This window comes from Schistocerca gregaria, chromosome 4 (assembly GCF_023897955.1).
Source record: "Schistocerca gregaria isolate iqSchGreg1 chromosome 4, iqSchGreg1.2, whole genome shotgun sequence".
NCBI classification, from domain to species: domain Eukaryota; kingdom Metazoa; phylum Arthropoda; class Insecta; order Orthoptera; family Acrididae; genus Schistocerca; species Schistocerca gregaria.
This window is the reverse complement of record NC_064923.1, coordinates 676,040,372-676,066,215: the sequence shown is the minus strand read 5'-3', so window position 1 is coordinate 676,066,215 and position 25,844 is coordinate 676,040,372. Positions and strand designations below refer to the sequence as shown.

The 25,844-nt window shown below is 37.3% G+C and overlaps 1 protein-coding gene across 1 annotated transcript in view; it reads right to left on the bottom strand.

Moving 5' to 3' along the window:
* The window catches only part of LOC126266622 (centrosomal protein of 78 kDa-like), a 234,705-nt gene that overhangs the window by 48,348 nt on the left and 160,513 nt on the right, over positions 1 to 25,844 (bottom strand). Inside the window, exon 6 of the mRNA XM_049970973.1 lies at positions 5,672 to 5,859. Within this exon, the coding sequence (XP_049826930.1) occupies positions 5,672 to 5,859 (188 nt within the window). The remainder of the gene's footprint in view (positions 1 to 5,671; positions 5,860 to 25,844) is intronic.

The following is a 25,844-nucleotide window of genomic DNA, read 5'->3' as shown; positions in this document are numbered from 1 at the left end:
TAATTGTTAATAAAGAAAGGTACCCAATCATTGATTATCTGATATACTAACCCAATGTTCAGCATTCTTTTGCAAAATCACATTTCAAAAGGTTTTCTTCTCTTATTGTCTTTACTGTTTATTGTCTGCATTTCACTTTAATATAGTGCTACACTTCAGATGAATACTTTCAGAAATGATTTCCTGTGATTTTTATCCCTAACTGCTACATATAAAATGAACCTTTGATGAGCTGTCCTACTCATTCCACATCGCTCAGACATATGCAAAAGTGTTTAAAGATCAGTACAATCAAAGGCTTTTGTTAATGGGAAGAACGTAACTACTCAATTTATTTAGCCCCATAAGTTCCTCACAAATAAAACAATAAATACGATTTTGTGTTGAATGTCCACTCTGAACCCAAACTGCAAGTATGACAACAAATTACATTTACTGAGATGGTTTACAGCTCCCTTCTGCATTGCCTTCTCAGAAACATTTGAATATATTGGTAGCAAAGAAGTTGTAACTATCTACATTTTGTCTTTTCATAAACAGGTCTTTCTAATCCATGGAAATGTATGCACCCAGAAAAATCATACAATTAAAAGTTACACAAGGGGCCAGATATGTATAACAGTGCATATATCTATGAGCAGCTGTATGCAGATCTTCAGATGCAATTATCATTGTAAAACTATGGCTACTTATTAGTGGCTGAAAAAGTAATCAAGTTTAAAACTAGTTATGCTACCTTTGACCAGTTCATCAGCTAAATGGAAAACTGATAGGAAGAAGTCTTATTTTTCTGTCACATACTGTGGTTGTTTTAAGTCACAGTTCATCAGAAACTGGATTCTATTAATAGATGCAAATACCACTGAAGAGTAAATGTAGTGAGTAGTGATTGTATAGATTTCAAGATCTTTGTAAATGCATCAGCAAGAAGTGTAGTTATCATTTCTACACAATACTTTCTTACTTGGTTTTGCTGAATAAGTGCCAACAGGTATGCTGTTAACTCCAGAATATTTTAGTTTCACAAATAGTATTTTAATCTCCATACAATCACTTTCTTCTGACTGTGCTTTATTATTTTATTATTATATATTCGTCGTTTACCAGCCATGGCTGGACAGACTGCATCACAAATACAATGTTTATCAACTAACATTTATACAACACCATATACAAAATTTATATTACAAATAAAAGAAAATATTTATGCAGTGCACAAAAACACATACAACACAGAGAAATGAAATATAACTAAACAGGAAAGTAAAACTTCATAGCAGCAAATGAAAATACCATAAAGCAAAACCATGTAGATCACACACATAAAGTTTCATTTTGGCAAAATATGTATTTTAAGTAAACATAAAATTAAATGTGCAGTTAACTGAGAACATAAAAAGAAGATTAAATTTAGGCAAAAGTATATATAAAACATAACAATTTTTATTATTTTGTCCATTCACTAGAACCACTGTTGAAAAACTCTTCAAAGGAATATAGTGGATGTTGTTTCAAGTCCTGAGCAATTTTTTTCCGAAATAATTCAGGTGGCAGGGATTTCACTTCTGGAGGCAGTTGACTGTACATTTTTAGGGCAACTGTTGCAAAGCTGTCTTGTGTGGGTACAACAGCCTATGAATTGCCTTATACAGTTTAATATGTATAAATGTAAGTTTTTCACTTGTGTGACTATATCATACTCAGCTGCTTTGCAATTACTGAAGGTATTTTAATTCTATCTTTGCAACTACAAGAAAATGCATGTTTTTGTAATCAAATGTGCTTCGTTTTATTGAAATAAAACATCATCAGTGGTCTGTAATGAAAGATATTTAAAATTTGGGTTGCTTTCAAGATTGAAACACAGTTTGTTACAAAAGATATACTTTTTACTTACAGTACACGGTGTTTCAAATTGAATACATGGGTTGTAAGCTTTGTAGCATTTATTACACTCAACTTACAATCATAAATAATACATCAAATAAAAGAACAACTCAGACAGTTTTGTTCGTATACCTGTGCACAAACAGAAGAGTAAGTAATGACTAAGAGTGACTGCAGAATGTGTTGTACGAGTGAAGGCCTTACATGTGTAGCCCCAAGAAATCAGTTCAGAAGGCTAGTCATGAATTAGCAATTCCAGTGACATCTGTTTGGAGACTTTTAAGGAACCACTTACAACTACATCCTTATTGTTTGCAGTTGTTACAAGCTCAAAAGCCCACAGACTAAGGTTTACATGACAAATTTGAAAATGAAATGTTGCTGCATGACGATAAAGATTTTAAGGATTGGGTTGTCTTCAGTGATGAATTGGCATTTCACTTATGTGAAAATGTGAACACAAGTAATTTGCAATCTGATGGTCAGCAAATACCCACAAGATGGTACAGCTGCCATGAGACTCCCCTAAATTGAATGTTTTTTGTGCATTTCCTGGCGGAATGTTGTAGCGGTTCCACCTGCTTTATTTCCTAGTTTGTTGATTGTCCTCGGTGTCGACGTACTGCATTGCTACATTAACTGAAAAATGGGGTTGGAATTTGGACACCTACTACAGTAAATAATGTAGCTGACAGATGCACAGTTACATTTCACAGTAGTTTAATTTCACTGTTCATAACCCCCAAACAATACACAGTTATTTGGCCAGAGCACTATTAATTACTTAACTTTCCATAAACCTCATTAATAGTTAGCAGGTGAACCTCCACATACTGCTACAATAGTTTCCTGAATACATGCTGATTATGCTCACATATTTTAATGGTAATTATTTAAACAAAATAATTTAAGTAACAAAATGAATTTAAGGAGGCAAATGGCAAAACAAGAGGGTGTAATGTAACGGACTACTGAAGAGTGCAATACCACCCTTATAGTCGCATCTGCCCTTGCAGGGTCAGTGCTCCAATTTCATTTCTATGATTTTTTTAATTTAATATTGTTGTATGTAGTATTTAATTTTGCCCAAATCTTTTTTATTATATTATTCTATAATGTGAACATTATTTGTTGATTTCTGGAGAATATGTTGGCATCAGTGTGAGCCAAAGACATTCGTGTGTGAAAGGTAGTGTGTCGGACATTGTTAAGGTGACAGTTGGAGTGAGTTAGTTGAACTGTTGTGGGGAGAGCGTGGTTTTGTGAGGTGGACAGTTGATGGGAGTACGGAAGGAAGTCTGTCGTCTTATATAGAGAGTATCTATAAATAGTATGTGATATGAAGATGGAAATTATTGTGAAAAAGTTAAATTAATAAAAATGAAGAATCAATAGTAAAACAAAAAGCGAGTACCAGTTTTCATTAGCACACAAAGACCCGGACCTAATATTAACAATGTTAGATGGATGGAGTCCACCATGGAGAGAATCAAGACAATGAGACCAAATTCAGCATCTAAAGGTAAGGTATTTTAATTAGTTTTAGTATTCTGTGATGTATCATTCTTTTGTCTAAATATTAAGCTTAACATCGTCTGTTGTAGATACAGACCACCCAAGCTGGTGGGGTGTCGTCAATTGATCATCATAATCTCAGGGTTTGAAATAGCATTTAAATTAATTGAAAGTTTGTCGCTTGATATTTGATTTTCACCCTGGACGAAAGAAGGTACATTACAAGGGGAATTAAAATATCTAAGTTTGCTTCGACTCAATGTTTACCGGCCTTTCCTTTACAGTGAACCAATTGAAACTGGTGTTCCTTATTTATAGATCTATGGCTCTTTTCTGTATTGGAAGAAGCTGAATCACAGTGCTTTATTTGGCAGTAAGATGGTGTGTGACATGACCAACATAATTCAGTATGTGACTGGTTAAAGACGATGTACCCAACAGCATGATTAGTTGCAAAGTGCCAGGTGACAGGTTGTTTTGCGTGACCACCATGTTCAAACACACAGTCTGATATCATATTCTATTTATCTTTGGGGGCTCATAAAAAGTCATTTATTTGTGCCTCCACTACCAGCTGATCTACTCAACTGTATAAACAGTATTTTTGGAAGAATTACTCCAGAGACACTAAACCAGGTCTGAGAAGAACTTGTGACAAATGTTGCTCGCATTTAACACTAGTAAGAATAACTGCTTGAGTTCCTCTTCCATTTGGTGGACTATTTATAATTGTAAGCTGAATGTAATAAATGCTAAAAAGCCATACAACATGTATATTCATTTTGAAACACTGTGTATTTTACACTTGGTTTATATTCATATAAGGAAACACCATCTGCTGGCATATTTTTGAAATATTCCTTCATGTGGCACTGTTCATTCTGGCCTAATTGTGTTGTGTTTTGCACCAAGAAATGCAAAGTTCTGGTAAGCAATGTGGGATTAGGCCAGAATCAACAGTGCCAAATAGCAGAATACTTCAAAAATGTGCATGCAGATAGCATTTCATGACGCAAAGAGAAAAAAGGCATAAAATATCATAAGTAAAAATTAAACAATGGAAACCACAGACAGGAATATCAACAATGTATGAAAAGACGGGTTGCTACTTACTGTAAAGAAGACATGTTAAGTTGCAGACGCAAAATTAAAAGACACTTAACAGAGCTTTCAGCCGCAGCCTTCATCAGCAGATAAAGACACACACCATTCACATACACAAGCAACCACACCTCACGCAGACACGATTGCCAGCTCCAGCGTCTCAGGCCAAAATGTTTGCTTGAGTTAGTGAATAGTATGTGTGTCTCTCTTTACTGATGAAGGCTGCGGCTGAAAGCTCTATGTAAGTGTCTTTTAATAGTGCCTGTCTGCAACTTAATGTGTCTCCTGTATGGCAAATAGCAATCTGTCTTTTCATACATTGTTGATAAGTAAAAATCTGTATCTTCTGTAATGAACTGGTTTTTGATTTATAAGGCAAGCCAAATTGTAAATATCTTTCACTGATATTTTATTTCAATAACATTAAGTGCTTTTAGAGACAAAAATACATGTCTTCTTGTAGTTGCAAAGACAAAATAAAAATACCATCAATAAATGTAAGTATTTGTACATTTACATGTTTGTGGAAATTTTAGTATTACATCAATGGTCCTCAAGTTTAATTTAGGAATGCGCCATAAATTGTAGGCCGTTCAGGTTTACTTACTTATATTTAGCACAGTTACTCAGGTCAGATCTTATACAGTGAATGGGCAAGGACTACAGTCGACAACATTACACACATTAATTTGTGACTAAGCATACTCATGTAACTGCATTTCCAGCACACTAGCTTATAAGGCACAGATATGAGTCAGAGTCATATAAAGTCTATGTGAAGGATTAATGACAGACTAATAACCTATGGTCTGGTAAACCAGCCAATCTGAGTGTAGGTTTTAGCCATTTTCCTCACTGGTCTATGCAAATGTAGCATTGGGCCCCCATCTACAAGTCAGAAATTAGAGACAAACAGTTGACATACGGGTACAACCAGAACTAAGTTAAGGTCATTCAGACAAATGGCACACTGCCTTCTTCCTTAGGATAACTGATAGTTGTGGTGACTGGAAGGACATTCTTCCACAACATTAATGTAATTTCCTTATTACATATGGGCAGTTTTCCACTGTTAATGGACCCTGACACATCAGGACAAACGCTGAAGCAAAAGAAGGTAACATTTCTACAGAAGTGCAATTGTTACAGAATTTCTTTTTCCTACCTCCTTTGATTCATCTAAATTCTGCATGTTGTTTCTAGCCAGTGTTTTCATTATCTCATTTTCAATGTAACTGCTGATGTAACGATTGTTTCTTATGTCCACCACAAGTAATACATCATTGATTTCCAACATCTGAAGTATGCTAAATGCACCGTGGTCAGTTATTCCACAATTCTGAAGATCTATGGCTGCAAGAGGAATAGATGAGAAGTTATGAAAAGTGAAATAACATATACATTATCATAACTGAAACATTCTGTACTGTAGTTTTGTTTAACTGGCAGCATCTCAGGAAACACAAGTCACTGTAAATGACTTCAGAATATATGTCACAGCAAAAAGTCTGTTACAAGCATGTATTAAATAGATATCAAATACACTGAAGCACCAAAGAAAGTGTTATAGGCATTCGTATTCAAATACAGATATGTGTAAATAGGCAGAATACAGCATTTCAGGCAACAACACCTATATATGATGTGACACAGTTGTTAAGTTGATTACTACTGCAACAATGACAGATTATCAAGATTTTAGTGAACTTGAACGTCAAGTTATAGTTGGTGCACAAGCAATGGGACACAGCATCTCCAAGATAGCAATGAAGTGGGGATTTTCCCATATGACCATTTCATGAGTGTAGTGTGAATATCAGGAATTCGATAAAACATCAAATCTCCAGTATCTCTGCAGCTGGAGAAAGATCCTGCAAGAATGGGACCAAAGATAACTGGAGAATTGTTCAATGTGACAGAAATGCAACCCTTCTGCAAATTGCTGCAGATTCCAATGATGGGTGATCAAAAAGTGTCAGCGTGTGAACTGTTTAATGAAACATCATCGGTATGGAGCCAAAGGATAACTCACATACACTCGATGACGGCACCAGACAGAGCTTTACACGTTGCCTGGACCTGTCAACACCAATATTGGACTGTTGATGACTGAAAACATGTTGCCTGGTCGGATGAGTCTCATTTCAAATTGTATCAAGTCGATAGATGTGTACGAGTATGGAGACAACCTCATGAATCCATGGACCCTGCATGTCATCAGGGGATTGTTCAAGCTGGTGGAGGCTCTGTAATGGTGTGGGGTGTATACAATTAGAGTGATATTGGACCCCTGGTATGTCTAGATAAAACTCTTGATAGGTGACACATACATAATCATCCTGTCTGATCACTTGCATCCATTCAAGTCCATTGTACAGTCCGATGGACATGGGCAATTCCAGCAGGACAATGTGACATCCCACACGTCCAGAATAGCTATATAGTGGCTCTGAGTTTAAACACTTCTGGTGGCCATCAAACTCCCCAGACATGAACATTATTGAGCATATCTGGAATGCCTTGCAATGTGCTGTTCAGAAGAAATCTCCATCCCCTCGTACTCTTACAGATTTATGGACAGCCGTGCAGGATTCATGGCGTCAATTCCCTCCAGCACTATGTCAGACATTATTCAAGTCCATGCCACATCATGTTGCAGCACTTCTGCGTTGTCACTAGGGCCTTATATAATATTACGCAGGTGTATCAGTTTCTTTGACTCTTCAGTGTATATGAAACCTGTGTTCAACATTACATAGCAAGGTAACTTCTACATATACAATAGGATAGGTTTCCTAAATCATAACTTGAACTATAATGTGGGATTCTGATGTAGGATTTAAAGATTTCTCTGCTGACAAGCCTGATGACACAATAGGGAAGCTGAATATTAGACACTAGTTTTGTGTGTTCGTGGAGGAACACTGTTTGTGGAAAAAACATGAGCTTGTTGGTTAGATTCTTTTGTTTCTTTTTGACAGATCAGTATTAAAGCTTGTAACTGGGAGACTAATAAATGGACATAATCATTTTTCCTACAAGTTCTGGAGGCCTGTCCAGGATCAACTGAATAACTGGCAATGCAGTTGTGCCACCTAACCTACAAAGTTTACAACAAAACTTTCTGAGCATCATTTTGCCTGCAAAAACATAGCAACATGTAATTGTGTTGATTCTGAATCTACAATGAGGATTCACATTTTAATGGTGATCAGCAGTAGCAGAGTAATGCAAGAAAACATTTTAAAAGTGACGAAAGGAGAAATACCCAACACAATAAAAAACATCTAGAAATGGCAACTTAAGGTGAAATCATAAAAATAAATAACAATATCACCTGTGCCGGTTAAAATCATCAAATCTCTACATAAGTAAATTCTGAATGACAGAAGAAATTGAAAACGTTTGTGAGAATTTTCTGGTTTTACATTTCAAGCAGTAGCTAGCGAACTTGTAACTAAGAAGTTATTCATTGAGCCAGAAAATGGAATGACTTCCAAAATTCATTATTATTTATCCAATATTGACAAAGCTGCAGTGAAAATTAATGATGATACAGAATGTGAAGAGGACGGTGATGATGCTGATGATGAAGAAGAGGATGCAATCCAAATGGGTAGCAATAAAATATTGAATTTACTTGAAAAGAAGACATAAAAACATTAAGATTCAGAAAGAACCCATGAAATCGAAATACCATTCTCACAACATTCAAAAGATCAACATTAATTTTCTCTGTAATTTCATGACGTTGAGGGTGCTCTTAACCAATTTAGCAGCATTGATGGGTCTCCAGTTAAAAATTGGATCATGCGCTTCATGGGACCAGCATTTTTAATGGACTGGAATCAACTGCAAATGCTTGTTTTCACAAAAACAGCAAAATCACTTGAAGGTCTGGCTAAGATTTTTATTCATAGTGAGAAGGGTCTTACATCATAAACTACACTGAAGAAAGCTTTGGAGGAAGAATTCAACAGGAAATATGTGCTGCAAAGATCCACCAGCTGCTGTCTCGAAGAGAGAAGAAACAGAAGTCTCTTCAACAATATTTTCTCGTAATGAGGGAAATTGTCAGCCATGCTTGTATTGATTATGAATCACTATTTCAGTAGGTGAATGATGGCACAGAAGATGACTCAGACACAAAACTTCTATTTCATGATGCTGGAAGAGTGAAAGGGCTTAAGAAAAAAAATAGGCATTACAAAACAGCTGTGAAGAGATTGCCAAAGAGAAATGACAGAAGCTACATAACAATGAAAATTTGAACTCTAGTAACAATATTATGAAAAGGAAAGTTGCTACTTGCCACATAGTGGAGATACTGAGTCGCAGATAGGCACAAACAAAGCTTTGGCCAGTAAGGCCTTTCTCAAGAATAGATCACACACACACAACTCACACACACATGACTGCAGTTTCAGGCAACTGTAGCCACTCTGTACTCTAGTAAGAAAGATGCTAAAGACTCAAGCAATAGAAATACTAGGAGTGCAGCTTGGGAACCAAACAAAAAGTGTTTTAGTTGCAGTGCTAGTGATCACAGGTCAAGTGACTGCAACCGCAAGAACAAGGAAAGAGATGCTTCACTTGCAACAAGTTTAGCCACATCTCATCTGAATGTATGAAGAGGAAGAATACTTAAAAGGCAACAAAGAAGGGAAACACTATATGAAGAGTATTAACAGCTCTAAAATCAAAAAGGTATGAAATAAGCAACCAAGAGGTGAAGGTGTTAATTGACTATGGCAATAAATTTAACTTATTATGACAAGTTGTTAATGAAATTATGAATGCTCCAAGTTAGCAAGAAACAGATACAGTATTGACAGGATTGGGAAAAAGTTTCTCTCTCCACAAATGCATTTTATAGGAATTACTGAGTTTGATGATGTGAAAACTGAAACAGATATTGGTATTTATGTGGTTTCCAGAGGCACTAAGAATTTAGAAATGGCACTTGAGAACAATCTTCTAGAATGAACTGAAGATATAATAAGCAAGGGCACAATTACTATAAGAAGCATGAAGGGGAAGCTTGTCTTGTCTGTATCCATACAGCAGACAAACCAGAATTAGATACTGAAAGATTCTTAGTGATGAAACAAATTCTTAGTGACTAATTACACACCAACAAAGAAATAAGTCCACTGATGTTAGAATGAAGATTATTTCAGTAAAGATATACAGTAGTGCCAAAAGATTATCACCAGGAGAGAAAGAAATTGTTAACAAACATGTCCAGATGTGTCTTGATCAAGAAATTATCTGAATATGCAGGCCAGGTTGCAGTTGAGAGAAAGAAAAATACAGAATATCACATCTGTATAGACTGCAGAAAACTAAACAGGATCACAGTGAAAAATGTTATCCACTGCCCCCAATAGAAGATTTTTTTAGAGAAAATACAATATGGCCATGTGTTTTCCACACCAGACCTCAAGAATGGGTTCCATATACATCTCAAAGAGGAATGCTGAAGGTATACCTCATTAGTGGCACAATCACAGCACTTGCCGTTCAGGAGAGTTCCATTTGGGTTATCAACTTCACCTGTATGTTTGCATCATTTTACAAATACTTTTTTTGAGCATTGGCTTAAGAGAACATAGTATTTATTTCCATGGACAATATTAATACAAAGGAAAACTGATGATAAGGCACTTCGACCTCTTGCTTTAGTGTTAAAAGCTGCAGCAGAATATGGCTTGCAAATTAATTTTACAAAAGTGTAGACAAATCTTACCTTCTTCTGAGAAGACAACAGGTGTTCAAAACTTTCCAGAACTTAAATTTATTGCAACAGTATGAAATTTCCTAGGTCTAAGAAGATACTTTAGGGGGTTTACCACATATTACTCTGCAATTGCCAAACCTTTGGGCAATTTGCTGAGCAATAATTGAGTAAGTTTAAAGACGAGCACAGGCAAGCATTCAAAGTGCTCAAAGCTATTCTTTTATCAGATCCAGTTCTCAAAATCTAAAACTCTGTCTGCAAATTATGACAAACATAAATGGGGACATAGGATTTCTGGACAACCTGTGGATGCCAAATGATGGCCATTTTCATCTTGAAGGTTACATAAATAAGCAGAACTGCCATTACTGTGGAAACAGCACCCCTAATGAAGTTAATGAACATGCTTTACATGCCAATAAGGTGAACGTATGTTGTGCAGTTTTAGCACGAAAATGAAGAGTGGATTGAGTGACTGTCACTTTGGACTGGTATGTTGAGACGTTGCAATCTTTTGTTCTATCCACACTGAACAAACTTCCACAACGTCAGAAAATCTGGTCTTAACAAGGTAGTGCAACATCACACACTAGAAGGCAATCAATGGCAGGTATGTGAGAATTGTTTGGTAACCGTGTCATATCAAGATTCAGTGACATTCCCTGGCTTCCAAGATCCCCAGATTTGTCAATTTGTGATTTTTTCTCTTGGGGAAACCTTAAAAGCACAGGATGAATTGAAACAAGGAATTTAATATGAAATTTGTGGTATCCCAGCTGAGGTGTTGCAGCACTCAATGAGGAACTTCCAAGAGCAGATTGGAAGAACGCATATGTCTAAATGAGGATGCCATCTACAGGACATAATTTTCAAACACTGATAATTCAAATTAGTGTCTCTTTATAATGTTAAATTGTAGTGGTTCAATTGCAGACAATTAATTTGTTTGTTGGACTTTTCCCTATTTCTATTGGAAATTTCAAAAGCTCCCATTTTTGTGTGTCACCCTGTATTATGTTGGTAGAAAAAACACAAACTGTAACAGCTCCTTGCATATTAACAGATGTAGAAAGTATTGTTAATCTAAAACATTACATGAATGTTTCTGCTTGAAAAGTCTTTTAGACAATCCAATATTTCAGAGTTTATCCATATGGTCAGACTTCTGTTAATGACCTACAGCAAGGTGCTGTATTGGATACAATCCTGATGTCTCAGAATATAGATTATCCTTTTTGGCCCTCATCCAAGAACTTGTTTCATATGAGCAATGCTTTCTAAACCCAAGCTGATTTATGGGTCTTCCTCTCTTTCCAATAATCATGATTAAGATCCAACCAAAATTTCAGCTTCAGCCAGTTTTGTCCAGGTATATTGCTTTTGGCTGCAGATTGAAATTTGCTGACTCAACAGACATTACCAACCAATCGCAGCTCTTAGCATTTGCCCATTTCATTAATCAAGGTCAAATAGTAAATCAGTTTCTTTTTTGCAAAGAATTAAGTGTGTCTACTAAAGGTGAGGACATTTTCAACATTTTAGATGATTATCTTAATAAGTGCTAGTTAACATGAAATTTGTGTGTAGGCATTTGTACAGATGGCTCCCCTTCGATGGTAAGCTGTCTTAAGGGCCTTATTTCTTTTGTAAAAAATATATATATATAGGAAGAAGAAGAAGAAGATGTTAATGTAACTCACTGCTTTCTTCATATGGATGTCTTAAAAGCGAAAACATTGGGAGAAAAATTGAGAGGAGTCTTAGAGCAAGTTGTCCAGATAGTAAATTTTATTAAAAGAAGACCTGTTAAAATCCATTTATTTGAAAAAAATTGTATTGATATGGAGTAAAACACAGATGGTTGCTTTTACACAAAGAAGTCAGGCGGTTGTCGAGGGGGAAAGTACTTATCTGTGTGCATAAGCTACAACAAATACTTCTCGTATTTTTCAAAGAAATGACACATTTACATTTTTGCAATCTTCTTCAGAGTGATTTTGGATTGCCACATTGCAGTATTTGGTCGATATATTTCAGCAGTTCAATATCTTGAACACTAGCATACAAGGGAAAGAAAAAAATATCCTTACATCCACCAACAAATTTAAGGTGTGGAAAAGAAAAGCTGTTCAATGTAACATGGAAATTTTCCCATTGGTAAGGAGCACGTGCATATATGAAATACTTACAATAGTAGTAGATCATTTAATAAGTTTTGAAGAGAAACTGAGTACATATTTTGCATCCCTCAACATTAAACAGTATGACTGGATTTGAAAACCATTCATGGAAACTTCGGGTGATTCTGAGTTAACATTAACAGAAGAAGAACTGGCAGCTGGTCGTGTGGTAGTGTTCTCGCTTCCCGCGCCCCGGTTCCCGGCGGAGTCAGGGATTTTCTCTGCCTTGTGATGGCTGGGTGTTGCGTGTTGTCCTTAGGTTAGTTAGGTTTAAGAAGTTCTAAGTTCTAGGAGACTGATGACCATAGATGTTAAGCCCCATAGTGCTCAGAACCATTTGAACTGGCAGCTATATCTACTGATCATGGACTGCTGATTAAGCATAAGGAATTGTCTCTTGAAGCCTTTTGTATTTCTATAAAACAAGAAATGTGTTGATGTCTAAAAAGGATTTGAACATTTTACTTTAATTTCTGATGTCATATTTATGTGTAGTAGGATTTTCTGCCCTTACCACAATTAAATGTACAAAGAGAGGAACTCTTCATTCAATGTATTGACAAGAAAATGAGAGTTTTTCTTTCAAATATATGTCCAAATATTGAAGAAATCGTGAGGACACATCAGGTTCATGTTTCTCATAAACACTAGAAAGAGTAAACGTAATGTACATTTCACCTGTATTGCATTACTACTTTACTCTATAGTTTGAATTAATCATTAGTTTTATTGCATTATTTCATTTCAATACGTTTCGTGTAATAGTTTCTCTTGTGTTTCGTCTTGGCAGGGTAAGAGCCAACATGGCACTCAGCCGTCGCATTTGGCTGACATTCGTGCTTCATGAAACTCTCACATTTTTTATACAAAAATTATTTGCTCATATTGTGGTAATGTATGTTTTTTATTAATATAAGTTGTATTTTCTGTAGGCTGGACACGAAATTCAAAATGAGATGACTTAATTGTTATTTATTTCCTGTATTGACTGTTGTAAAATATTCCTCAGAAACGTGTGCAGTGACTCACAAAAGTATTCGGAAACCAGAGTTATGTTTTATTTTTACTGCATTATATACAGGCATCACATATTACAGGAGTAGTCTCGGCACAAAATGGTATAGGAGTATGTAATAAATAACAGAACAGCATTTTCTTATTTGCAAACTTAACTCAAACAACATAAACAATTATAAATAAAGAAACATGCCCCCAATAATAAATAAAGAAACATGCCCACTACCACAGCTACAGAAGGTTTCAGGCGACAATTATAACAATCACCATCTTGTACATTTTAATACCTTGTATGTAGTCCTTTTTGCTTAATCACTTGTTCCAAGAATTTAGGCATGCTGTGAACGAGCTTTTGTCTATAATCTGGACTTATTTGTCGCCATTCTTCCAGTATTTGTTCCTTTAAAACTCGCTTTGATGTCACTGGCGTGTGTCATATTTTTCATTTCAATTCACTCCAAAGATTTTCTATTGGGTTCAAGTCTGGACTCTGAGGAGGGGTATCCAGAATCTTAGAGCAATTATACAGTGTCCATCGTCTTACAATATCCACTTTATGCTTCGGATCATTGTCTTGATACAATATGAACATCCTCAATAGCCCAAAACTTGTAGCACTTTGCGTTAAGTTCTCCTTTAGGATGTTCAGATACTTATGCTTGTCTATTGTACCTTCAATGAATGCTAATTTGCCTATACCAGATGCTGACATGGAACCCCAAATCATGACACCTCCACCACCGTGTTTAACTGTGGGTTGCAGGTGCTTCGACTGAAATTGTTCACGTGGTTTTCTCCCAGTCACACATCTTCCATTTGAGAAGAACATCTGCACTTGACATTCATTGACAAAAATTACTTCATCCACCAACTGACACTTTTGTTTACATGCTGCTTTGAGAAGTCCAGTCATTTCTTTCTATTCCTCTCATTTATCATACTCTTCTTCCTGCTTACTCGACCATTACTCTGTTAATTTGTCAGACTGTTTCAGTGTGCATGTTCTTCCCATATTCCTGCTGCACTGTGGCAGCAATTTTTGTTGCCGACAACCTCGGATTTGTTTTAATTTTTCTTATTACTCCAATTTCCTCCCTTCTACTTAGCTTCTTTGGTAACCCTGTTTTTGGTTTATCTTCAATTCTATCTTCTCTGTTGTATCTTCGTATAATCTCACCTACAGTACCCTCACTCATTTGTAACAATGCGGCAATCTGTCTCTCAGAACGTCCTTTAGTGTGATGGAAAATAACAAGTTGCCTCTTTTCAAATGGCGAATTGTTTCCTTTCGGCCCCATTGTACTGTGCACCACGCGTGTTAACAAGATGGAAACGCAGCACAGAATGAGCCTGCTCGGTCTACAGCTAGCACCACCGCAACCTATATGACATGTGCCCAAATAATAAAGTGACTGCATGCTGTGGTGTTTTATAATGGAAATATACATTGCACATTATATTATACAGCGATGTGCTTGTGGTACATTGTCAGACAATATTCACACTACACAATGGACCGGAAATTGCTTCTCGTAGGCCTCAAATGTTCAAAGAGAACTTCACTTTCCTAGAACAATGAGGGTGATCGAATGCTTTTGCGATGCACTGTATATAGTGTGCCCACAATAATTTGTGGCCTTTTAAATGCAACCAAAGCTCAAAAAGTTTGAGAACCACTGGCCTAGAGGTACGTATGAAATTGGAAGAATGGAAGGAATGCAGTAAGTGTGAGGAAGAATGTGTCATGGAGCTCATTACATCAACATGTATACTCTGCAAACCAACATGAGGTGCATGACATGGGCTACATCCCATTGTACCAGTTATTAGGGTTTGTTTCTGTTCCATTCATGGTGTAGCATGGGAAGAATGGTTGTTTGAATTCATTATTCAACATTATATATTTTACATTATCCAAATCATGAAACATGTGAAGTGTTGGAAGAGATCTGTCACAGGAAGCCAAGTCTGGAACTTGCTTCTATGTTAGATTATGTGAAATTTCTCTTGTGAGCTGATTACAGTCAAATACCTCTTTATCAAGAATGTTAATACAAGTAAGGCATCAGTGGGACAAAAAATATAAAAGTAATCAATCTTAAAATCTGTGTTTGATTAATAAGTGATGATTTTTAAGAACTACCATTTATTACATAGATAATGAGAATCATATTACTGACAGAGGTGAACCCAAGAATAAACTGCAATAATGTACTGTTGATAAGTTAATGTTTTTTCCATAATATTTATAACAACAGGGCCTCTGCAGGTGTCATACCCCACATTTTACTGTACAATGAACAGAGCCAACAATATCTATAAACAATCAAGATGAGTACATTTACTGACTGATAATTACTGCTGGAATCAACTTCTTAGGAACAGTGTGTTTACAATTCCATTTACCTACTTAAAACATCATATATATATTATGTCAGTTGATGCTGGCAGAAATGTAAATAAAAATCAATTACCTATATTTTATTATCTGCCTGATTATTCAACAGAAGAAAGAATACTGTTAGATGGTTACAATTAAACTTTTCTTATGTGAAAGGGCCACCCATAAAAACAAGTGATTCTAGGGCAATGAAACTTTGAAGAAACATTTGTAAGGATGTGTTGAAGAGAAATTATGAACAAACAATTGAAAGAAACACAATTTTAATTTCCACATGAGATGGTAATATTTGTTAATTGTGTACCATGTTTAAATTACAAATTACAAACATTGCTCAACATGACACCCATCTGCCTATGACAGCCTGGAACAGCACTACAGATTGATCTTCTGCTACTTCCCTCACTATTCTCATCTTTAACCTCCAATGTGATAGTGTCCCCACTGATAAGCCCTGGGCTTCAAGTAACCCCACAGCCAGAAATCACAATGGGTCAAATCTGGTGATCTTGTTGGCCATGCAGTTTGGAACGATTTCCCAATGAATCAGTTTTCTCCAGGTGTGTTACAGAGTAACTGAGCAAGCTCACAAGCAGCATGAGGTAGAGCTCCATTGTGTGTCAAAATAGTTTAGTCTGAAGCACCTATCTCCCATAAAGCAGGGTTCACATGCTGGCAAAGCAAATCACAGCAACATGTGCCTTTCATACTGTGTGTTCATGGTCCCTGGGGACTGAGTTTCTCCATCCTACTTCACTGTACTAGTATTGGCATCTAATGAGGAGTCATGATATTAATACTACAAAAAATACAATCCAGCACAGAGTCTGAACATAATTCCTGTAAAGTAGGGTACACATATGGTGAACAGTTTTCCATTTATACAGGCTCAAGTTGTGAAAGTTTAATTATAACCACCCTGTACATTTTTCAGAAAAATTTTATTGTCATGATCTGAAGATATATACTAGAAAGTAGAAAGAATGTGGAGATGTGGCTGTAGAATTTCCAGGCAGTGAAAAGATCATGTCAAAATGTACATAGCTCTCCAGAATCAGATTTTCACTCTGCAGTGGAGTGTGCGCAGATATGAAACTTCCTGGCAGATTAAAACTGTGTGCCCGACTGAGACTTGAACTCGGGACCTTTGCCTTTCGAGGGCAAGTGCTCTACCATCTGAGCTATCGAAGCACAGCTCACGCCTGGCCCTCACAGGTTCACTTCTGCCAGTATCTCGTCTCCTACCTTCCAAACTTTACAGAAGCTCTCCTGCGAACCTTGCAGAACTAGCACTCCTGAAAGACCAACATCCTGTGTACAGAAAGAGCTGCAATCCATGAACTATGAAATGATCCTGAAATAGCCATTTTTTCTGTAGACAAGAGAAATGGCTCCGCACTACTTCCACTGTCAGAATACCATCACAAAATGTACAACTTACTCAAGGACCTGCCGCATTTGAAATTAAAAGAAGATATGACCGCATTTGAAATTAAAAGAAGATATGACCGCATTTGAAATTAAAAGAAGATATGACCAAAAGAGTAAAAAAGATGTCTGCCGAACTTCCATTCCAGTCTCTGCTGCAGGAAATCATCAAAAAGCTCTGACCACAAGCTGTTGCATCGCCATGGCTCTACAGCTTAGCAAAAACTCACAAAAAAGACATTCCTCTATGGCCTGTTGCAAGCAACATAGGTGCACCTACATACCAGATGGTGAATCTCTAAAAGCAACATTAAGCCCTTACACTGGTAAATGTTAGATCCACATCACAGACTCTGTACATTTCATTCAACAGCTGAAATAACTATGCCTTCATAACCAAGAACGCATGGTGAGCTTTGATATGGTCTCCTTCTCCACTGGAGTGCCACTTTTGGACTCTCTCAAGCTGATGAGATAGAAATTCAGCCCTACACTGACTAATCTTTTCAAATCTGTCCTCACATGTACATTCTCTCTCTTCAATGGCAACTATTATGGACAAATGGATGGCACTGGCATGGGATGCCCTCTGTCACAGTTTGAGGTGAACTTACTCATGGAGAATTTCAAAGACAAAGTTCTGGAAAAAAGTTGCACTGAAGCCCATATGCTTTTTCAGATTTGTTGATGGCGCATTTATGGTTGTGCCTCTTGGCAATGAGGCTTCAGGAGTTTCTCCAACATCTAAACTCTCTGCATGAGACACACCAAACTGAAGCAACCAACAAAATCTGCAAGTGCAAAACACTGCATAGACACGAAGGACTCATGAGATATGAACAAACTGAAGTGCTACCACAGACCTCATCATTTTTGGGATTGTGTTCAAAATAGAGATGCTGAAATATGATTGGTCAATGGTCTGATCTATAGAAGCATTGGCTTCACTCTCAGTCCAGTGTGGGATCCAGCAATCAGCCAACTGAAATGACAGCATTGGCCAAGAGTGACACTACACCCCAGCAGTGACTGCACAAGCACTGAGGGACTGAAGTTCACACAAAGTTGCACTGAAACCCATATGCTTTTTCAGATTTGTTGATGGCGCATTTATGGTTGTGCCTCTTGGCAATGAGGCTTTAGGAGTTTCTCCAACATCTAAATTATTTGCATGAGACACACCAAACTGAAGCAACCAACAAAATCTGCAATTGCAAAACACTGCATAGACACAAAGGATATATGGAATATGCATAAACTGAAGTGCTACAACAGACCTCAACACTTTGGGATTGTATTCAAAATGGAGCTGCTGAAATATGATTGGTCAATGGTCTGAACTATAGAAGCATTGGCTTCACTCTCAGTCCAGTGTGGGATCCAGCAATCAGCTGACTGAAATTACAGCATTGGCCAAGAGTGACACTACACCCCAACAGTGACTGGAGAAGCACTGAGGGACTGAAGTTCACACACAACAGCATTGGCAATCATATCAAAGAGTATAAACAAGGTGCAAGTAACACCAAAGAGAAGTATAATCAGTTGATTTGCCAGGAAAATTTAATATCACACATTAGAATCCACTATGGAGAAAAGACATATCAGAGACTTAGAATGTGGGATAAGCTTCCTGACAGAAAAGAGCATACTCTTGGATCTCTCACCTTCTTGATGAGATGCCATGACCGTGGCATAGCCTCCATATGTGTGACGATCACCCATCATGTAAATACCACAGCCACCGACTGCATCACAAGATGTGCAAGTCTGGCCCTTCTAAAAGAAAGGATCCAGAACAAATGTAATGAATTGTTTGTACTCCATGTAGAGATGGCTTTTTCACTCTTGCCTGGTTCTTGGGACTGGATTTATGCTGTGTCTTGGGCTTCGGTCAATCGATCTCAAAGCAGACTCCAAATTCAAACATCTAGACAGCAAAACAACAACAGTTGCAAGACTAGCAATGACTAACTGAGATTAATGTCTTGGGAAAAGGGATCAACAACACAGCAAAATCAGTTCTGGGAAAGCAACTCCATTTTTCACTGCACTGACTGCTACACCTCTTCCAGATTTTGTAAGTGTTACAGAACAAGCAATTTCAAACTTCCTCATTCACTATGTGGAAGAAATAGGTCAGAGATCGTGCTGGGTGGTCAAAAGATCCATCAGATATAAACATCCAGAAGCAGAAAGAACTGTCATTTGAGAAGAACAGAAAGATAATTGTTATTTTATCTGTGGGCGAAGAAAATGTCACTGAACTACTTCTACTGTCAGATTACAATTCTGAAATGTATAAGTTACTTGAGGATCCAGCACGCAGGAAATTAAATGGAGACCCGATCAACAGAGTAGAAAGGAAGATGGTCTAGGTTCTACATTAGTTCCTGCTGAAGGAAATCATCAAAAAGCTTTGACCGTAGTCTATTGCATTGCCAAGATTCTATGGCCTACCAGAAATTCACAAACAAAACACTCCTATATGGCCTGTTGTAAACAATGTAGGTGCCTCTGTGTACTGGCCACACATCTAATGGCAGTATTATGCCCCCACATTGATACATTTCATTACCACATCACAAACTCTGTTCATGCAATTCAAAAGCTACAGGAACTATGCCTCCAAAGCCAATACCTTATGGTGAACTTTGATGTTGCCTCCCTTGTCATCAGAGTGCTGCTTTCTAATTCCCTTAAGCTGAGCAAAGAGAATTTCAACTCCACAGTACCTAACATCGTAGATTTGTCCTAAAATCTACATTCTTTCTCTTCAATGGCTTCTAGATAAAAAGGATAGCATTGCTGTGGGGTGCCCACTGCCACCAGTTATGGCAAACTTGTTCACAAAGGACTTTGAAGAGACTGCTCTGGAAAAGCCACCCTGAAGCTCACTTACTTTTGCAGTTATGTTGAGGACGCATTTGTGGTGTGGTCACATGGGAGTGAAATATTTCAAGAGCTTCTCTCCCATCTGAACTCTCTGCACACTAGCATCAAATTCACTATGGAGGTGGAAGAGATTGGTGAACTCTCTGGACGTTCTAGACAAGTGCAGAGTGGGTGGAATTGTGGGACACATTTTGGGATTGCATGCTAAACAAGGCTGTTGAAATATGAGTAGCCAACAGTCTGAGACAGTGGCTTCACTTCCAGTAAATTGTGGGATCCTGTGCTCAATGAACTGAAGTCAAAATATCAGACAAGAATGGCTTCTATGCCCAGTGGGACAGAAGAATCAATGAAGGACTAGAGTTCATGACCAGCATTCAGTGACCCCCCTTATGCCAGCAAATGCAGCATGCTGCTGCTTAGTGTTGGAAAAACATAAGGAAGATGGGATGCAGCAAATATGCTTATTCTACAGGTACCACATGAAAGTGATGGCGAGGTACACTGTCAAAATCTCATGTTTCATAGACAGCTGCACCCAGCTGGACATATGAGAATAAATTCTGGGAAAGCAAATTTTTGTGCAGCATATTAAATACCTAGCCACTTGAGATGTGTACAGTTTTCACTTTCTACATACAGGGTGTTCCAAAAATGACCGGTATATTTGAAACGGCAATACAAACTAAATGAGCAGCGATAGAAATACACCGTTTGTTGCAATATGCTTGGGACAACAGTACATTTTCAGGCGGACAAACTTTCGAAATTACAGTAGTTACAATTTTCAACAACAGATGGCGCTGCAAGTGTTGCAGCTGCGGTCCAAATGACACCAACGTCCACGTATCGTCTCATGCTCCAGAGTTTACACCTCTATCCATACAAAATTCAAACGCGGCAACCCCTCAGCGCCGCTACCATTGCTGCACGAGAGACATTCACTAACGACATAGTGCACAGGATTGATGACGGCGATATGCATGTGGGCAGCATTTGGTTTACTGACGAATCTTATTTTTACCTGGACGGCTTCGTCAATAAACAGAACTGGCGCATGTGGGGAACCGAAAAGCCCCATGTTGCAGTCCCATCGTCCCAGCATCCTCAAAAAGTACTGGTCTGGGCCGCTATTTCTTCCAAAGGAATCATTGGCCCATTTTTCAGATCCGAAACAATTACTGCATCACGCTATCTGGACATTCTTCGTGAATTTGTGGCAGTACAAACTGCCTCAGACGACACTGCGAACACCTCGTGGTTTATGCAAGATGGTGCCCGGCCACATCGCACGGCTGACGTCTTTAATTTCCTGAATGAATATTTCGATGATCATGTGATTGCTTTGGGCTATCCGAAACATACAGGAGGCGGCATGGATTGACCTCCCTATTTGCCAGACATGAACCCCTGTGACTTCTTTCTGTGGGGACACTTGAAAGACCAGGTGTACCGCCAGAATCCAGAAACAATTGAACAGCTGAAGCAGTACATCTCATCTGCATGTGAAGCCATTCCGCCAGACACGTTGTCAAAGGTTTCGGGTAATTTCATTCAGAGACTACGCCATATTATTGCTACGCATGGTGGATATGTGGAAAATATCGTACTATAGAGTTTCCCAGACCGCAGCGCCATCTGTTGTTGACAATTGTAACTACTGTAATTTCGAAAGTTTGTCTGCCTGAAAATGTACTGTTGTGCGAAGCATATTGCAACAAACGGAGTATTTCTATCGCTGCTCGTTTAGTTTGTATTGCCGTTTCAAATAGACCGGTCAGTTTTGAAATACCCTGTATCTTTGGCCAGCAACTTTAAATGGCAATTATACTGGGTTTATACTGAGTACAGATAAATTTTTTTCTGTGTTTTTCTATTATCTTTCATCTATAAAGGTATGTCAACAAGGTGCCTTTTTCTCATATGTAATCACTGATTCACGGAAATGAAACTGCATGTACAAAAATTAGTATAAAGTACACATGTCCGCATGCATGTTCTCATGTCCACATGTTGCCCTCCTCATTGTTCAAGCAGTCTGCCATGGATCCATTTCTTTGCTAAGCAATCTGTGCTGTATTTAATGCAATGAAAGGCAACAGGAAAAGAAAACAAACACAAGGTCACTATGGGTTTGAAAGTATCTAAATAAGAGAGGTATGAGAAATACAAAGTTACAGTGACATTTTACTGCAAATTTTGGATGGTAGCTGCTGAAAGATTTAAGATTTTCTGCTTAGGAAACTGCAGCAATTAAGTCTGGCAATAACATTTCATTAGCTGGCAACTGATAGCAAAGCTTTTCATAAGTCACTTGGAGTGGGCTTTCCTGGGATCCATAAGCCTCCAGTCCCTGATTAGATTTAGGTAAGTTGATGACTTTTTGCCATCATGTTGAGACTCACCTACTGAATTTTTTGGAACCTCTAAATAAAGTCTCCCAGTTAAATTTTATATGGCTCTACTCTAAATCTGAGGCCATTTTCGTTGATGCTGACCCCACCTTCATTGAGCATCAGCCACACACTTCTGTTCACATTGAGGCAGGTATGGAGAAGATTTCAGTTCATGAGTTGTGCTCTGGCTCAGGTGCCATAGTATTCAGCATGGTTGCACATCCCCCCACTGCCACAACATGCTGTCTCCATGTGAGGAGGGGGGAAACTGCAAAAGGACCACCTTTAAATGACAGTGCAGTGACACTGCATATAACTTCACTTTATATTTCATATTTCTCAACAACACAGATAAAAGATCAGTAGTATTAAATTATTTTTGGTGGACTGAAGGCACAATATAATTTTTATCTGGTACAAACTGTCACCATACAAACAGACACTGAATATTTTGTAGATTTTCACACTCAGGTTGCCAGATAATCATCACTTATTTAGCTTCATAATTGAAAACAAGGTGTTTCACATGTATATGTTGAAGGAAATATCGTTGCCCTTTTACAACCCATTAAGGAGATGGACATAAATAGATGGTGTATACTGGAAACACACAATAACCTGTTGCAGGGCACACTCTACAACATGACAGTTGTGATGTTGGTGCCTGTTTCACCACACGTGCCATATGGATTCTTCCTCCTGACCCCAGTTTCTCAGAACTATGCACGTGGGAGCTCACTTTACAATATATGCTTGACTCTAGCTACCCGTCTAGCCTACATTTACATTAATATCTGTGAACTCAGCATTTCTTTTTCAGTAAGAACTGACTTTACAACATGCACTTGACTCTAGCTGCTCAATTTGTCTAAATTTCTGTGATCTCAAAATTTCTTTTCAAGTAACTATTTCTTTTCTTCACTCCCTTTTTATTTTTCTATATTTTTTTTATTTTTTTCTGACCTGTTTTTTTACCCACCCACATCATCTGCCTACCTTTCATAGTGCACTTAGCTTTTTGCTCTTACTGTCTCTTTCATGATGTTTTTTTCAGTGATCTGTGATCTCTGTCGTGCTTGTTACCCTATCTTGCACCTTTAAGGTCTCAGGTTTTCAAATCCTGTTCAGTACAAGCACTGACAATCAGTCTTTCTCTCATCCTGTTCAGTAAGTCTCCCCTGACTGGTGTTCTGGGCAACTTTTCCGTAACTCTTCACATTTTCTAAACTGCATAAGTGCTTTTCCATCATCACTCTTCTTTCCCTTCAGCCCTTCTGCCAGGAGGAGGAGCTACTGGTTCCGGAAGCACACATGTTGCCAGATATCTTGTGTGTTTATTCTGTCACTGCTTTAAGAGTAGATTTTTTATCTATCTACAATATATTTTCAATCAAGTATTTTCAGTAATGTATAATTTGGTTTAGATACCCCATTTCTGATATTTTATAATTAGAGTTTTGACTGACAAGATGATGGCTAGTGTAAATCACAAGTATGATATTCCAGCTACTAAACAAATAAATTGTGAGAAAAAGTGTCTAAAATGCAAACAGTTAAAACAGTTAACACTGAAAATATGTGCCTGGTGTGTCATACTACAACAAAACTAACTGAAATAAAAGACAAGGACATGAAAAAAAAATATAATAAACAGACTGTTTACATAGCAACAACATCTCGCAACCTCGATTCCACATATTGCTACTTATAAGTGAGCTTATAAAGGTATAACATGTGTTAAATGTAGAACAATATTCCATTTTCAATGTCCAAATGCAATTACAAAATGGAAATATGGTTGTGTGCAAGATGTGACGTGAAGAAATTGAACTCTAAACTTAAAAAGGACTGCAAAAAAGAAATTATTACTGCACTAATAGAGGAAAAATATTTTTTTTAAATGTAAGTCTAATGACCTTATGCAAATTAGAACAGAAAATCAGAGCACAATATGTAGTGAAAAAATAGTAGGTCTCATGAAATTTCATCTCTTTGTAAAAGGTGCAAAAAAAAGTGTAAAGTGGTATCAAGTGCATTGAGTGCTGTATATTATTTCACTTTCAATGTGGAAAAGTGGACCTGTCCCTGATACAAGACATGAAATTGTTAATGAACTGGAACTGGAAATGTGAGGAATGTAGGAGAAGAGCCAATATTGTGAGTCAACACAAAGTTTACTGTACTGATTCTACAATACAAATAGGCAAGAGAACCAATGGGAAGCCATCCAATTCCACAAGGCAATCATATTCCCACAAAAGCAGCACAGGATGTATTATTCCTCAACAACCTCATAACAAACAGCACAAATGAGAGTAGTTGCTCTAACACTAATTTTTGTACAATTCCTGAACATGAGAATGGATATTGTGATAGTGATCACAAAATGCCAGTACAAAGAGGACAAATTCCAAATAAAACTGTGATAAATCACTGTTATTAACCTAATACAAAGGTACTACAAAAAACAGAATTCCAGTACCTAACAACTTAAAAATGTTATTTGATAGTTTCGGAAGAGGACTAACTATAAAAATGGAAACAGATGCTGCAGCAGACATGTTCAAAATTGAGGGAATAGTGAAACCTAATGAAAGACTCAACCAAGTTGTCAACTTATCATCAAAAGACTACGCAGTTGTTATAGGAGGTGCCAGTGACGTATATCATAATGAAACAGTTGGAGCAACACAAGCACTGAAAGAGCTGTTAGGTAAGCTAACACATACTAATGTAATAGTGGCTAAAACTCACCAGTATGATCTAATACAACAGTCATGTGTGAATAATGAAATAGAAAGAGCAAACAAGCTCTATTATTCAATATGTAAACATTTCAAAAATGTAATGACGAATGTTGGATTTGGTAACAACAATTTGAAGGGATTAGTAAAGAAAATTTAGTAGAAGAAGCAATAAGTATTCCTCCAGTACCAAAAATGATTAAATATTGTTACATGTTAATGTACAATCCCTAAGACGTAAGCTTAATGAATTACAGTACAGGTAAGATAAAATTAACTGCAGCATAATATATATTAACAAACACTGACTGTAAAACTCAGAAATAGATTTACGTGTACCAAATGGCTACATAGTAGGCAAAAATTATTGTAGAACTAATATTGCATATGATGGAGTGATATCTTACATACAAGAAAATCCAAGTGTGCAGCATTCAGTAACAGACCTAAACAAGCTCTGCATTGAAGACGCATTTGAAGCAGCAGTTGTAATATTGCAAACACAAAAAAATTACCATTGCTTCCATGTACCATACA